Genomic DNA, 14,198 nt, shown 5'->3' on the forward strand with positions numbered 1-14,198 from the left:
ACAGCAACAGCGATAGGAGATGCTATACAAAAAGCGACTAAAGTACTTACAATCGTGAAGGCTCCGGTGCTGTAGCTGCTTTCTGTTAAAAATTGGATACGTGATGTGGTAAGGCGGCGAGTCGGCGTTCTCTCGCGGCCTCGTCCGTTGTTAAGTTATTTTCCGTCTGCACCTAAAGCTTACGTAACGCATTTTAAAAAGGGCTCTAAATATAGTTGCAATTTTGGTGTGTAAACCCCCCTTGCTACATAATTCTCAAATAAACAAAAAGTGGATAGAGCGAGAAGTGTTGTAAAAGGTGGTACAGATTGACTAGAAAAACGACAATTTGGTAAACAAAACAAAATAAGTCAGCCCTGATAGTACAGTGCACTACGTCTAAGATTAAAAACCTGATAGAGACCCAGAATTTTTGCTTGTTCAAATCCCACATCGGTATCTTGCAACAGCTTGTCGCGTACATGTGCTTGTTCGGTTCAAAAACATCCTAATTCGGACTTGGTTCAGCTCCGTTCCACCTTCGGATGAGTCTGTTGATCAGACCCGATGAACGCTGGGGCATTTCGTGCCACTTATCCGCGCTGCCAATGGTCGTTTGAATTAGTTATCCCAGGGGCAGGCACATTCCTGACTTCCATCTGCAATCGTTGAGATTATAGCCTTTTCATTCTACCCTTTTTACACTTTTGCTTTGGTCGATGTCGCTATCATATCGCGCCGAAGATGAACAGCGTCGTAAAGAAAATTTGCATCACCTTTCGCAAGGATTTTTTTTCTTCTACTATCACTCTGCAAATTGTTGAAATCGCAAATGTAGGTGCTATCTTTGTAGTTATTTAGTCGATGGGGTGCCTATAAACTGGACGATGATTATCATGATTTGTGTAACGGTGCTGTACTGATGGGCAAGCTTTAAAGTTAAGCTCTCCCCATAATGAGCGAGGCGTCGTCTTCTCCGCGCTCTGTTAGCTCTAGCGCGACATCATCTACGCCTGTCGCTCGCGGAAGTCGACAACGTGCACAACAAACGCTCACTTGTGTATCAGTGATGGACATTCTTCAAAGTAGGCGTTCGAAATATTTAAAATTTGCCTAGTAGTATCGCTAGTCTCACCTTGTATGTCTACAGCTTTACCACTTACCGCTGCTGGTCGACCCGCACTCTTTGGTAACGAGGTAGAAATTTACAGTGAGGAGCATATTGGTCTGTATGACCGAACATTTAAGACGCAATATGTGCGTGGCCGATGCTCGGTCACCACACACCGCCTCTTCTATATGGACGAAACGTGCTCACCACCCGTGGCGTTTTTTGTTCCACTGGAGTGGATCACTCGTGTTACGAAGGAGGCGGGCTTCTTACAACGCTCTGCAAAAGTGCGATTAGACATGACTACTCGCACGCAACCACTGGTCTCTTCATTTTTAAAGCTATCATTTAAAGATGGAGGACGCGACGATTTCTTTAATCCCTTAGAAGCTTCGCTCAAACGAAAAGCGTGGAACGACTCACAGCCGAGTCATTTGTCAGATCGGCGATTGGTAAAGCGGCAATTTAATGCTGCAGATGCAGGAATTGCTGGTATCATTCGTCGCCAGCAAGAAGCGCAGCTAGAGACAACAGAATTGGCAGCTACAGCGTTTTCAGATTTGGCTAATCTAATGCTTAAGGCGAAAGATATGGTCAGCTTGATTGAGCGGTATGTCGACACGCAGAAAATGGGGGGAACGAATGGAGAAGATATAACTCAAACGTCTAATGAAGATGATATCAACAAGTTAAGCTCGCTGATGCTGGATATGGGTATAAACAGTCCAGTCACGCGTGAGAATTCAGGTGCGGCCTATTACGAGCAATTGGCAAGACAGCTAGCAGAATTCCTTGGCGACTATATGCCGAAGAATGGAGGGATCATGACCTTATCGGATATCTATTGCATGTTCAATCGAGCACGAGGCGTCGAGTTGGTATCTCCTGACGATCTGTATCATGCAGCGATGTTGCAGAAGGGACTGAAGCTTGGCTACAGTATGCGTAAATTCGCTGGCGGATTGATTGTGCTACAAACTGACTCACATCGCGAAGACAAGGTGGCCGAACGTCTTGTTAAGATGGCGCAAAAATCAAGTTCTGGCTACATCAGTTCGACCGACGTGTCGGTTGAGATGCATACATCCCTTCCGTTAGCCTGGGAATATTTGAAGGTATGTCGACATCTATATAATAATTCGTGTCTAGCGCGTCGTAATATATTGTGTCTATTAAATTGAAGGTAGCAGAAGAGCTTGGGAGGCTTTGTCGTGACGAAACGTTCGAAGGAACCAATTTTTATCCGAACAAATTTATTCAGTTTGTGGTAGGTGCTGAAAGGTGTTCACATTTTGAATCGTAGTGAAGATGAATGGTACATATCACAAGATGCTAAATTGGGCTAGCATATAATCATAGAAAGCAGCCCAAGATGTCGAGCAATCTGCTACTCTTTTTGGCCCTGTATATGTTAATGATTCGTCTGATTCCCCGACCCAACAGCTCGCTGGCGGTGAATATAGCGAACGGTCTTCAAAACACACCCCGTCTGGAACTCCGTGCTCTCCGATAAGGCAGGGTCTGTATTTGCCATCCTGATCATTGTAGACACGCAGACAAGTTCTTCTTCATCCTTTTCGTCGAGCTGGTCGATATCTTGTGTCTCGTGCTTCTGGTTGCAAGAGCCTAAATTATGATGTGCCTGCTGTAATCCTCGATCAAGTATCTCCAACATTCTCGATTCAGATAGGCGATTGAGAAGTTGTCGCTGAAAAATTCGTTTCCTTTGCTTACTCCTGCTGACAGGATACGCTTCACCATTATTCAACTCGAGATCCATTGATCTATATTCTATAAGGTTTCTAATGTCATTGCTGCAGTTTCAGCTGCACTAAATTTATAAGATGCAGTAAAACCAAAGTGTAAGTATGACTTTTCAGTAATACAATAATGATGCGACATGCGGCTTCTACAGGGACACCTGAACACCGAACAATGACAAGTGACTAAGCACAGCAAGGTGATCTATTACACAGGCAAACAAGGTAAGCACTTCTCACAATACTTTGATTGAACTGGTGGTTATGTGCCACGAAAACTACATTGACACGCAGACTTTGCACGACGGCATTTACGGCATTGCTGCACGCGTGGGCGGTTTGGACTCCGACTCCTGTCGCACATATTGTCACCACGGTAGTCAATCGAGGCACCGCCATAGCCACGTTCAGCACGGTCACGATCTTCTCTACGGTGACTATGACTTGATCGATCATGACCGTGAGACCGATTACGCTTGCGGCCATGGTCGCGACCAAAACTGCTGTACGAGAAGCCACCATAATTATTCCTTGAAGTTTGTCGCTCGTACTCACGGTTCGCTCGTGCTTCATCGTCACTTTCCTTCATCTCCTGACAGCGCTTGCAATAGCGGGCGCTTGAGCCACCAACACACATTCCACGACAACGGCCAAAGTCAGGCTTCTTTATCGAATTAACACACTCTGGACGCTTGTACCATTTTGGCGTAGCTCGAAAGCGTTGTGCCACTCGATTGCAAATCACTTCCACGTAGTCGTGAATAGCCTCTTTTGAAACAAATTTTTGATACAGTTCATTCGCACATGTTGCTATTTGCTGACACCTACCGTCGTTGTCACGACACCATTTAATCTTTTCTGCTAGGTCCGAAAGATCTGCCTTAATGGGCACGTGGTCTTCAAAAGGTTTGAGGATCGGGAAATACCACATTTCATCGGCAACACATCGTGACTCCACCTTCAGAATCACGCTGCCCAGACGCATCAAAAATGCGTAACGATTCGCGGCACAGTGACCTTCGACATATAGTATGTATTTGAACTTTGATTGCTCGTAGATTGGTATAAAATGCTGGCGTCCAGCCTCAAAAACAAAATTTTTGCTGTGCAAATACGTCATCGGCTTGCCCGCGATTTTCTTATCGCGGAGATTCCACGTTGTTACCTCAGCATTTAAAAGCGGTACCAGCTCTTGGTCGACACTATTCTCGTCCAGAGAATCACTTTGGGCCTTCCAAATCATCGTCGGATCCTTTTTCCAAATGGTGGAAAGATGGGCCAAGTGAAGACGTTGGTTAGTGTCAATCGTGGTGCCACCACCAGTAGCGCTGCCACGGAAAAATGCCGTGTTCACCTTATTTTCCCACGGGATGAAAAATTTGCGGAAATTGTTTGCTGTGAACAGGTCTCGCGCACTTTCAATGCCGTGTCTCTTTCGGCCATTCGCACCAACGTCGCAGAAACATTCCCAATCGTTTTCACAGTGTACAAAGTTTTGACATGGGCATTTGTCGCAATGCGTATGTCGGAACGATTGTGGGAACACAAGACCAGTCGCAGCTTCCCAATCTTCGGAACAAGGAAAAGGAATATCTGCAAAGCGCTTCGACACATAAAAGCTCATTACTGGTGCATACGTCGCATAAAGGTGTCTTGTTAGCGGAATATCATCACTTGGATCGCGATCATCCTTGTCGAATAAAAAGCCGTATGGCTCGCTCAGATTTTTCTACCAAACATATTAAGTCAAGCATCAATTCGTAAAAAAATGTAGCATCGTACATAAGCTACATACCTTCAAATGTGGATAGTCGCGTTTGTTGATAAAAAATTCACAGTCGGCGATATTGCGGTTGTTGCATGCATTCTCAAGCATATCCCTTAGTTGTGTTAAGAACTGGTCTCCCCAGTACTGAGTCTCATCTTCTCGATCGCGATATCTGCAATGCTCATTGCAAATGATATTACCATTGGCCCACCACTTGTTCACATCTTGAATAATATTCTCGCGACGGTAGCAGCGCTGTTTTTCGCGATAATAGGTGTACATACTACCGTCGGAGCTGTCAAAAGTCACGTTATGTCCCCAATTGTTTTCGTAATCTTTATTAGCAAAAGGGGCGAAGATGACAACGCGCCGGCGACGAATCATCACAAAGATGCCGCAGCGCATATGATAAAATAAATAGTGCAGAGTATTATATGTTGACTCGCGATTCGTTTGTTGGTGAAAAGGCAAGTTTACGCGGTAGTCGACGTTTTCGGTGATCGATAAGCCTTCACCGTGTGCGAAGCGATTGTCAGCACTTATACAGGGTGCAGGTTCAGGCGGAAATTTAAGATCATACTCATCAATTTTGGGTGACAAGACTTCTTCAATTTGTTGCCAGCTTACAAACATTGAAAATACGTGCTGCAGCTTGGGAAAGCTTGGATTGGAGCCGCGCCAGCAGTGTTTACGAATAAAATCCTCACACTCCGCCCTAGTGGCGAACTTCGGTACACCACCCGACGTCTCGGACATGACCACACGCCGCCATTCCGGGGTCTCTTCATCCTCGAAGGCGAAAATGCCCCGAAGCATTGGCCGTTCATCCATATTTAATTATGCAGAATAGTTAATACTCGATCCAACATAAAAATTTGGGTGAAATCTGATGATTCTGAGGATACTTGATGGAGAATAATCAGAAAGATGTCAGAATACGTAATGCTGAATTTTGGGTTACGCTAATGGATAAAAAATAGCTTGCGTCGGAGAATGCAATGCAACAGTCAATTATGTACACTGGCCAAAAGGTATGAGATACTTATTGCCCGTAGTGGTGGAAAAATTGTAGCAGAAATACCTTTCTGTGGTCAGGCAGTGCTATCAGTGTAAATACACATATTTAATGAGCGCAAGAACTCGTCTTAAAATTGTGTTATTTTCGGTTTGTCATTACTGCAACAAATCCGTCGCATGTGCAAATAATCTGCTAGTGCTACAAATTGCTCGGGCCATACGAATACGAATGTCAAAATCTTCAGAGTAGCGCAAAACCAGACTTGATCAAGAGCTGATACTTTTTTTCTCTTCACATTGGTTTGAACAGAATTTTTATTGCACGTCCACCAAGAAATGTCGAGGAACTCGCGAAGGGTACAAGAACTTTTTAGAATAATTGCGGCATCCAAAGAACATGGCAAGAAGTTGTGTAGTGAATGCAACACATGGGATGTCATGCGATTAAGTAACTTTTACAGCAAAAGCTCATAGAAGTGTCTGCTGCATGCATTACATCGCTGAGCCTAGATTAAAATTGTCTCGGTTACGTGGAAGACTAGTGCGACTTTTCACTGAAGCCTTGACTACTCTGTACCCCGCTCAACCGCAGAGTCTTTGCTTTACAGTAGAATCGTTACCATACGATGGTGTACATACATCCTTTACGTCCGTACACTTGTGCTCAATGTATAACAAACCTCAACTCTTTAATACAGAGTCCTTTCCGATCGGGATGGGCCCCGATGATCGCGACTTCTAGCGGTTTATAAACCATAGTGGGTCACCGGTACCTGCTTGAACTCTCAATCCTTAACTAGGGATTCATCGGTCGATCCTGCGTGAAAGGTCGACTTTTCGAACCGCTGACCAAGCGAGTAGGAGCATGCAAATTGTAAATGCTCGTATTTTCACAGATATCACATCTGAGAGCACCAGAGCACCGCTAGGAAGCTGGGAGATTACATTAATTCGCTAGGGTCCATTGCAAGCAAAGATGCTACCATACGTCAACCGTTCCTCACGGCACGAAAGTTATACTCCGCATTGAATACAACAGCTACCGTATTTCAAAGAAAGGATGCGTGATCGCGGTAGCTGACGGCGCAAATTGCGCGGGGCGTATCCATAAAGATATTTACCGTTACCTTTGTCGAAAATGAGTTTGCCGCTACAATGGCACGCAGCTCCCGCCATATTTTGCGAATTCTTTTCCACCTTTGACAGGTGGACAAAAATTGTAATCGTGCGCAGTAGCCAAAATAAACGTTCAGAAACACTGTAGCTTAAAAAGTTTTCATAAGGGGCACGTCACGTACCGAAGAAAATTCCATTTTTTTTAGAGCTTGCCTCCTCCTAGCTTGGAGTGATGGCCGTTTGCGAGATGTGCTGAGCTCTGTCTGAAGAAGGGCTGCAACATGGCTGATGTGCATCTCGCAAACAGGATTCAACGCGGTTACGCGTACCCTGGTATGAAGGGGTGGGTCATACAAGATGGTGTGATCATACAAGGATGTGGGGTACACAAAACGGTGTGATCAAACAATGGTGTGGCTACACTTATAAAGAAGTCAGAAAACGTGGCTGGACTAACAGTAGTTATGCATTTTAATTAGGTATTACTATTGAATTAAAAAAGCCTATAGATTAAGATGTAAACCAAGAAATACAAGTTAGATTTTGAACGGAAGAGTATATTTGCCTTGAGTTAAGGATGTGTTTACTCTTGGAGGAAGCAGATTGCGATCTACACTCGTATTGGTTTTGAGTATAGAACGGAAGTCACCAACCTTAGCTTAGCTTTCTCTAAGCGAAAGAGCTACGGCAGCATCGATGCACTTGGTATCACTTATAGTCAATCTACACCTGAGTCGTTTTGACTGATCTTCTGTGAGGATAGAGCAGTTCTTTAATTTGCCCCAGAGCATGCAGGATGGGCTTAAAAAGCTGATGTCATTGATGGCCTTGAGGACGTGCAACACCTCGCTTTAAAAGGACCTGAAGCGATCAGCGCGCGCGTAGAGATGTTTTCAGACTATGGAAATGCACGGCTAGATCACCTAGAGTGGATGATGTTGGCGTCAACTGCGTCCATGATGCCACTCTGGACGATGGATGAATCTTTCCTACCTAAGCCGCTGATGGTGAGCGTTAAGACCTTCGAGGGTAAGGATGGAGAGAATCTCCTGCTCTGTGTGAGAGGGCCGAGATAGCTATGGCGTCCGCTTTGCTCCAGACCGAGCAGCAGCGCGTAGCGCTAGCTATCTCCAAGATCGGTGGTTGAGCGAAAGAATGGGCTCTTACGTGCGGAACTTCGGTTGAAGCGTCGTGTCTCTTTTGGACGGAGCTGAAGCAGCAGCTTTCATCAGTGTTCTTGTCGCCTTATCATGCATATCGCGTGCGATCGCGTTTCCTTGCCACCTCGCAAGGCAAGAAAGAATTAATGATCTGTCCAGAAGCTGCTTACTCTCATTGCCGGAATGGCAGCTGATCCTCTCCCCGAGGCGGTCACAGTGACCGTCTTAATGGAGGGCCTTCGCACTGGCGTGGCCATAATGGAAGTATTTCTTGTGCAACAGCAGTGAATGTGGCATTGAATGTCGAACTCAACTTTAGGTCGGCATGACTTGGTTGGAATGCACACTCTAGCAGATCGTCGATCAGGCCTGAGCCGATGGACCTCAGCTATGATGAGAAAGAGGAGGCAGAGCTCCAAGCTGTCGGGCAGCGTTCGAACACCCGACGGGTTTTGAAGACACCCGTCACCTTCGGATTAATTGTCCCCTGGGCAAGTCGCGTCAAGGTTCACCAAACTGACGTCCCGCTTCTCACCAGCCTTCTGGTTTGTAGCGGGAAACGACAACGTGCAGTAGGCGCGGGGCGCCCTACTGAGGAAGAACTGGGTTCTGTTGAATCTCAAGGAGGTAGATGTCAGCATGGCCCCGCTCCGAAGAGCTCCATGCGCTTGAACACGAAACGTGTATGCAAGCCGGGCTTGCTGGTCGTGGAAGCGTCTGTGAAGGGCTTTGAGAAGCCATGGAAGATCCTGATCGACTCCGGGGTGTCGGGTAATAATGCTCGACGCTCTCCGATGAAAGGAAGTCAGCTCTATGCTGAGGCGCTGAAAGTGCGGTTGAGTGACATCGTCTCTGTTTGCTTAGCGATAGGGACATGTGTCACGGTGCTGATTGTAGACCTTGGTGTCAAGCTTCTTGACTTCGATAGCGTGGAACGCTGCTTAGTCGTTGACTTGGATTCATGGTATGACCTTATCTCGGTATGGCATGGTTGGAACACCATGAGCCATGGATCGACTGGAGGTCAAAGACATTAGGCGCTACGCGCACGACTGTTGGTGGGGCTTTGGTGAGTCACGAACCCACCTCTGCTAGGAGGCGAAAACGCTGTTGGCGCGGGCACTGGTCAACGTGCTGGAGATTGGAGTATTCGAGTTGGTAGCACCGAGCTGTATCGGGTAGGAGCTCCGAGCAAGGGTCGCGGGCTGAATGTGGAGTGGCACGTAATCCACTGAGCACTGCTCACGTTTCCAAGCAGCCGTTGCATGCCACGAGTGCCATGGTCGGATAAGGTCCGAGGTATCTTGGGCAAGGCCCATCACATTCGCGTGGAGTGGTACGTTATACACTGGACGAAAACTGCAGAAATAGCAGCTCTTTGTCGGATGTTGTTAATAACATCAAGGCTCCGGTGGAATAGGAAGTGGGGACACTGGACGATGCTGAGTGCGTATTACCACCATTCTCGCCGAGACGTACAACCTTTGTGGAGAGGCGACGGCGACGCCGTATGCTATCTGCAAAACACCGGGCATCGACCCTGACCTAGCGTGTCTACCGTAGACTATAGCGCATAGCTATGCATGCTCGTCAATGGTATAATGGAGGAAGAAGACGTCGACATCACCTTTGAGGTTATTCATGCGAGGGATGCTCTTCTTGAGCTCGACAAAATGTCCCTCGAAGAGTTCGGCGGTACCTCGAAGGCAGGTGACATAGCCAGAGTGTTTATTATACGACCGGAAGTGAAGATCAACTCGTCGTTGCGTTTGGATGAAGCTGTCCTGGATGACACCAAGAGGGTGCTGAACGCACGATTTAGATCTTTGATCCTGATAAATTTTTCGAATCCGTACTATCCTAAGGTGAAGAAATCTCAAGAAATCGTATCCAACGATACCTCTGGACCGAGGTGTGCGTCATGAGATCGATCTGGTCCGGGGACCAAATACTGCGTAACACACCAATGGCCCCTGCATAAGGAGCGGTGTGACATCACCGACGAAATTGTGTGTGAGAGCAAGTCTCCCCATTCGACACCCACGTTTTGTGTTTGGAAGCGGAACGGCAAGTGGCGTATTGTTCACGCTTACAATAAGCATAACGCTGCTTCATTCCGGAACAGACGCCATTTTCTAGGAAGGGTGATCTCCAGAACAATATGTCTGGCTGTACAAATTACAGTGTACTCGACTTAGTCGATGGATACTACCAATTGCTCATGAGGGCGAGTGATTTCCCGCTGAGAGCGGTGAGTATTCCGGGCGGCATGCTCTGGGAGTGGCTAGTGATGCCATGTGGGCTGTCAAATGCATCATCAACGTTTGATCGTCTTGTGAGGTAATTGTATAGGCCCCACCGGGCGTATGCACAGACATACTTCGATGACATCTTCGTCCACTGTCGTGCGGAGCACGATAGGCAGGATGAGGAAAACCACATCGTCCATTTTTGGGCGATGCTCGAGTGCATGCGCACAAATAACACACGACCATTCGAATCTCCTTAAGAAGAATGCGGATTGGTGTTAGGATACCGAGCATCGGTAGGCCTTTGACAAGGTCAAAGACAGCCTCCTTCCTGCACCAGTACTTGCGTTGCCAGACCCATATTGTTCATTTAGTGTTGTCTGCGACGCTTCGAACTTTGCCATCGGCTGTGCACTGCTGCAAGCAGGCGCTGAGGGGCGTGATCGGGTGATCAGGTTCGAATCTTGCCAGCTCAAGGTTGCAAAAAAGAACTACCCAGTCCACGACAAGGAATTACTTGCGATGATGAATGCTCTTGTCAAGTTTTGGGCGCATTTGCTCGGCTCCAAGCCGTTCGTGATCTACACAGATCATGCGTCACTCTGCACTGCGATTCAGTCGTCTCACCTCTTGCAGTGGATGGCCAGGTGGCTCTCCTCCTTCGCAGAATATAACTTCGGGGTGAAGTATAAGCAGAATGCTCTAGTTGTCATGCAGACCGAATTATGAGCTTGCTCATGTTACGATGGTGACGTCGTCAGTGACAGGTTTGATCCGTGCCGCATACGTAGGTGATGGTATTTGCGTAGCGCTGTTACAGGCTCTTGGGAGCAATGGATTTGGAACTCGGACAAAACGTTGTCGTCGCGACTGCGTGCACGGTTGTACCGATATTCATCGAATAACTGTTTGCTGTATTCATGCACCGCCTCGACGGATACTCCACGAATTGTGGCTCTTCGTAATGAGGATTAACGTATCGTATCTACTATGATACCCACTCAGTGGTCATCTCGGTCGTGAGAAGACCTACAGCTCGGTAAGTTTCCATTACTGGTGGCCTAAGATGTACAAATGGACGGGATCCTATGTGCGCACGGGTGAGACGTGTCAAAGGGGAAACTTGCTTCGAATGCGGCGGCGCCGCTGACCAGTTCGTCGGCACCCTCCAGGTGCTGGCAGTCCATGAGTATGAACTTTGTGTTTGGCCTGCCGAAGGACTCGGTGGGCAACACGGGTGTGGTGGTCTTCGTCAACCGTTTTAGCAAGATGGTTCACCTTGCGGCTGTTCCGAACACCATCGTCGGTACAACGACGTATTTTGTGAGTCGTGTCTTTCAGCGACATGGACTTCCGAAGTCAAATGTTTCGGACAGATTACCACGATTCACTGAAAATTTTCGGTCGCCAATCTTCAGGTTGCTGGACACCAATCTGACCATGTCAACAGCGGGCCATCCGCAGACCAATTGTCAAACGGCGCGAGTAAATTGCGTCATTGAACACGTTCTTCGCAGCGTCTGAAACGCCGAGGCGCTGGAGCGCCAAGCTGCCACTCGTAGAGCTCGCTCTACACGTCAAGGTACGTGAAAGGGCTCGTTCATCCTCGTGTCCTGCTGACGCCGCCATCCCTTTCCTCAGGGATTGGTGGGGGGGAATAGCCGAACGGCTAGCTGATGTCAGCCCCCTCACCATCCGCAAAGAAGTGGATGAGTTCTTGTCTACCAAACTGAGTGTCCTTCGACGCGCTCGCGATGCGAGGGTTGAAAGCCGAGGCCTGCAGAAAGAATATGCAGATGAAAAAGGAAGAGGCAAAGTAAAAAGTTCAGGTCGGGGACCTGGTTTTATTAAATTCCAAAAAACTTGCTACACATGCAGCCTCCGCTATCATCGGGACGAAGCTTCGCCCACTGTTTATCGGACCGTTTAAGGTCGTGGCCAAGCGGGGCCTTGCATGTACGCTAAACCATCAGAAATTGATGCGAATCCACCCGGTTATATATATGTATATATATGGGCTTGCTTAAGCGTTACCGGTTTCCGACACAAGTGAACGCGGAAGCGTCGTGGTCGGATCGGCGCGCAAAGGCGCTGGGCCTCCCGGAAGCTGAACGATCAACTGGTTCTGAGCACGAAGTGCAACACTATCCATCTTCAGCGGCGCAAGCGCGCTCCAAAGTCGCACGAAGCGACTGCTCGACGGCTGGGAGCCGCTCCGGCGGAGCATGATAGTCTTCAACGTGAGGCAGTCGGTGCACAAAAGGCTCCAAGCTCTATATTTGTTGTCCGTACAGCGGAGGACGACCCCAGCATGATGCTCATCGGAGTCCCGATCGCCACAGATCTTGTCCTCAAGAGCTCGAAGAGCATCGCGAGTAATTGGACGGCGATCGACCCAGTCATCGTCCTCCGCCGACTATTCTCGACGAGAATGATGTTGTCCACTATCACGTGGAACGTCTTGTGGGTTGACGTCTCCGCCAGGGTCATACCCAGTATCTTGTGAAGTGGCGTGGATACCCCGACTTCGAAAACTTGTGAGAGTTGAAGTGCCACTGCGGCACGCCTGCCCAGACATCGTAAACGCTGATGGACAGAGGAAGCATGACGTCCCGCGTCGTCGTACGCCCCGCGCTTCTCGGCAACAGTCATGGGAGTTGAAGAGCCAGGGGCTGAGCTCAAAATATGGCCCTGCGCAGCTGTGGTCACAGGGCGACAATTCCGAAGGAAGTCGGCGACGCGCCTTAAGTTCGGCAAACTCAAAGCGATGATGGCGTTCCACGCGCATCTCCTTGTGGTTACGCTGTAAGGTAGACAGCGAGGAAATTTTCCGGTGCCGCTGCACCCATCGCTCAATGAGCACTTCGTCATCTGCAGCGGTTTCGCCAGGGGCGAGCATCAGTGTTATCGTCCGCATTGCGGGTACAGGAGTGCCTCCTCTTTGAGTGCGTAGTCGAGCGCGGTACCTATCCAATGGAATTTCTTGGGTACCAACAAGCGAGCTCGGAGAAATTTTCGTTGGTCAAGCTCGGTTTGTGTAGTGGCCGGGGGGGGCAACCACTTCGACGCCCAACAATCGAGTGATCGCGCCCTTCGCTTCTGTAGCGGGATTCGCCGAGCAGAAGCTGTACTCCACACGAGGTTCTAGGACCGACCGTGGATGCGCGCGCTAGCCGCCCTGCGGGTAGCCTCAAGCTGCTGTGGCTCGTCGAGGCGATTGGTAAGAATACCACTTCCCCAAGTCGAGAGATTGTGAAATAGACACAGTCTCCGTAAGGTTCGAGCAGGGCTCACGCCGCGCCGCTGGCGCACCTCATCCTTGTCTTCTTCCCATCCTGGAAATGGAAAATCCGACTCGCAGTCGCCTTCCTCCGAATCCTAGACGAGGTGATCTATCGCTCGTGGTATACAGTTGCCGAGGGCTTAGGATGCGCTTCCTTTGAAGCTGCGGACGTGCTGTCCAAAGTTGCTCCGCGTGTAGGAGACGAAGAAGGATCTACCCGCGGGCGCTCTCGGAACCAGCGAGGCTGGGTGTCTTTCGTGTCCTTAGACACAGGGTTCACTGATCAGAGAATGCGTGCAGAAGGTCCTGGTGTTATAGAAGTGACTTAGACACTCGAACCTCGTACGAGGTACAGTTTAATGTGAATTGTGGGTGTTTACAATTTTGATGGGGGAGAGTGTAACGGGGTTACACGCACCCAGGTATGAAGGTGGGTCACACAAGATATTGTGACCATACAAGGGTGTGGGTTTGACAAGACGGTGTAACTACACAATGGTGTGGCTACGCCTTAACAAGAAGTCACTATGTGGCTGTACTGCCAGTATTTATGCATTTTAATTAGGTTTTACTATTTGATTAGGAAAATCTATAGATTTAGATATAGGCGGCTTTGCCGCAAATAAAACAGATGAATACATTTTAGATTTTAAATGGAAGAGTGCATTTGCCTTGGGTTAATGTTGTGGTTACTCTCGGTGTGACGGGGCACACGGCACCTTGCACAGAGGAAGCTTGACTTCCAAGAGTATACA

At 48.3% G+C, this 14,198-nt stretch overlaps 3 protein-coding genes across 3 annotated transcripts; 1 reads left to right on the forward strand and 2 right to left on the reverse strand.

Annotated features, from left to right (window-relative positions):
* Positions 1-934: 934 nt before the first annotated feature.
* On the forward strand, positions 935-2,393 carry PHALS_00039 (vacuolar protein-sorting-associated; the record flags this gene model as incomplete). Its single annotated transcript, XM_024727092.1, has 3 exons — positions 935-1,064; positions 1,130-2,205; positions 2,274-2,393. 3 exons carry the CDS (start codon positions 935-937, stop codon positions 2,391-2,393), a joined length of 1,326 nt encoding a protein of 441 aa, XP_024572069.1.
* PHALS_14953 (uncharacterized protein) lies at positions 2,393-3,113 on the reverse strand. Its single transcript, XM_024727103.2, has one exon. The coding sequence runs from the start codon at positions 2,868-2,870 to the stop codon at positions 2,502-2,504; it is 369 nt and encodes a 122-aa protein (XP_024572070.1). The 5' UTR covers positions 2,871-3,113; the 3' UTR covers positions 2,393-2,501.
* PHALS_00040 (Endoplasmic reticulum protein EP58, contains filamin rod domain and KDEL motif) lies at positions 3,113-5,449 on the reverse strand (the record flags this gene model as incomplete). The annotated part of the gene is made up of 2 exons (XM_024727114.1): positions 3,113-4,579; positions 4,646-5,449. 2 exons carry the CDS (start codon positions 5,447-5,449, stop codon positions 3,113-3,115), a joined length of 2,271 nt encoding a protein of 756 aa, XP_024572071.1.
* Positions 5,450-14,198: the final 8,749 nt, after the last annotated feature.

Source organism: Plasmopara halstedii, assembly GCF_900000015.1.
Source record: "Plasmopara halstedii genome assembly, contig: Scaffold_110, whole genome shotgun sequence".
Lineage (NCBI taxonomy): Eukaryota > Oomycota > Peronosporomycetes > Peronosporales > Peronosporaceae > Plasmopara > Plasmopara halstedii.

Bases quoted from the DNA above. Each gene is read 5' to 3' on its own strand.
- PHALS_14953 (XM_024727103.2), bottom strand. From the start codon at position 2,870: ATGGATCTCGAGTTGAATAATGGTGAAGCGTATCCTGTCAGCAGGAGT.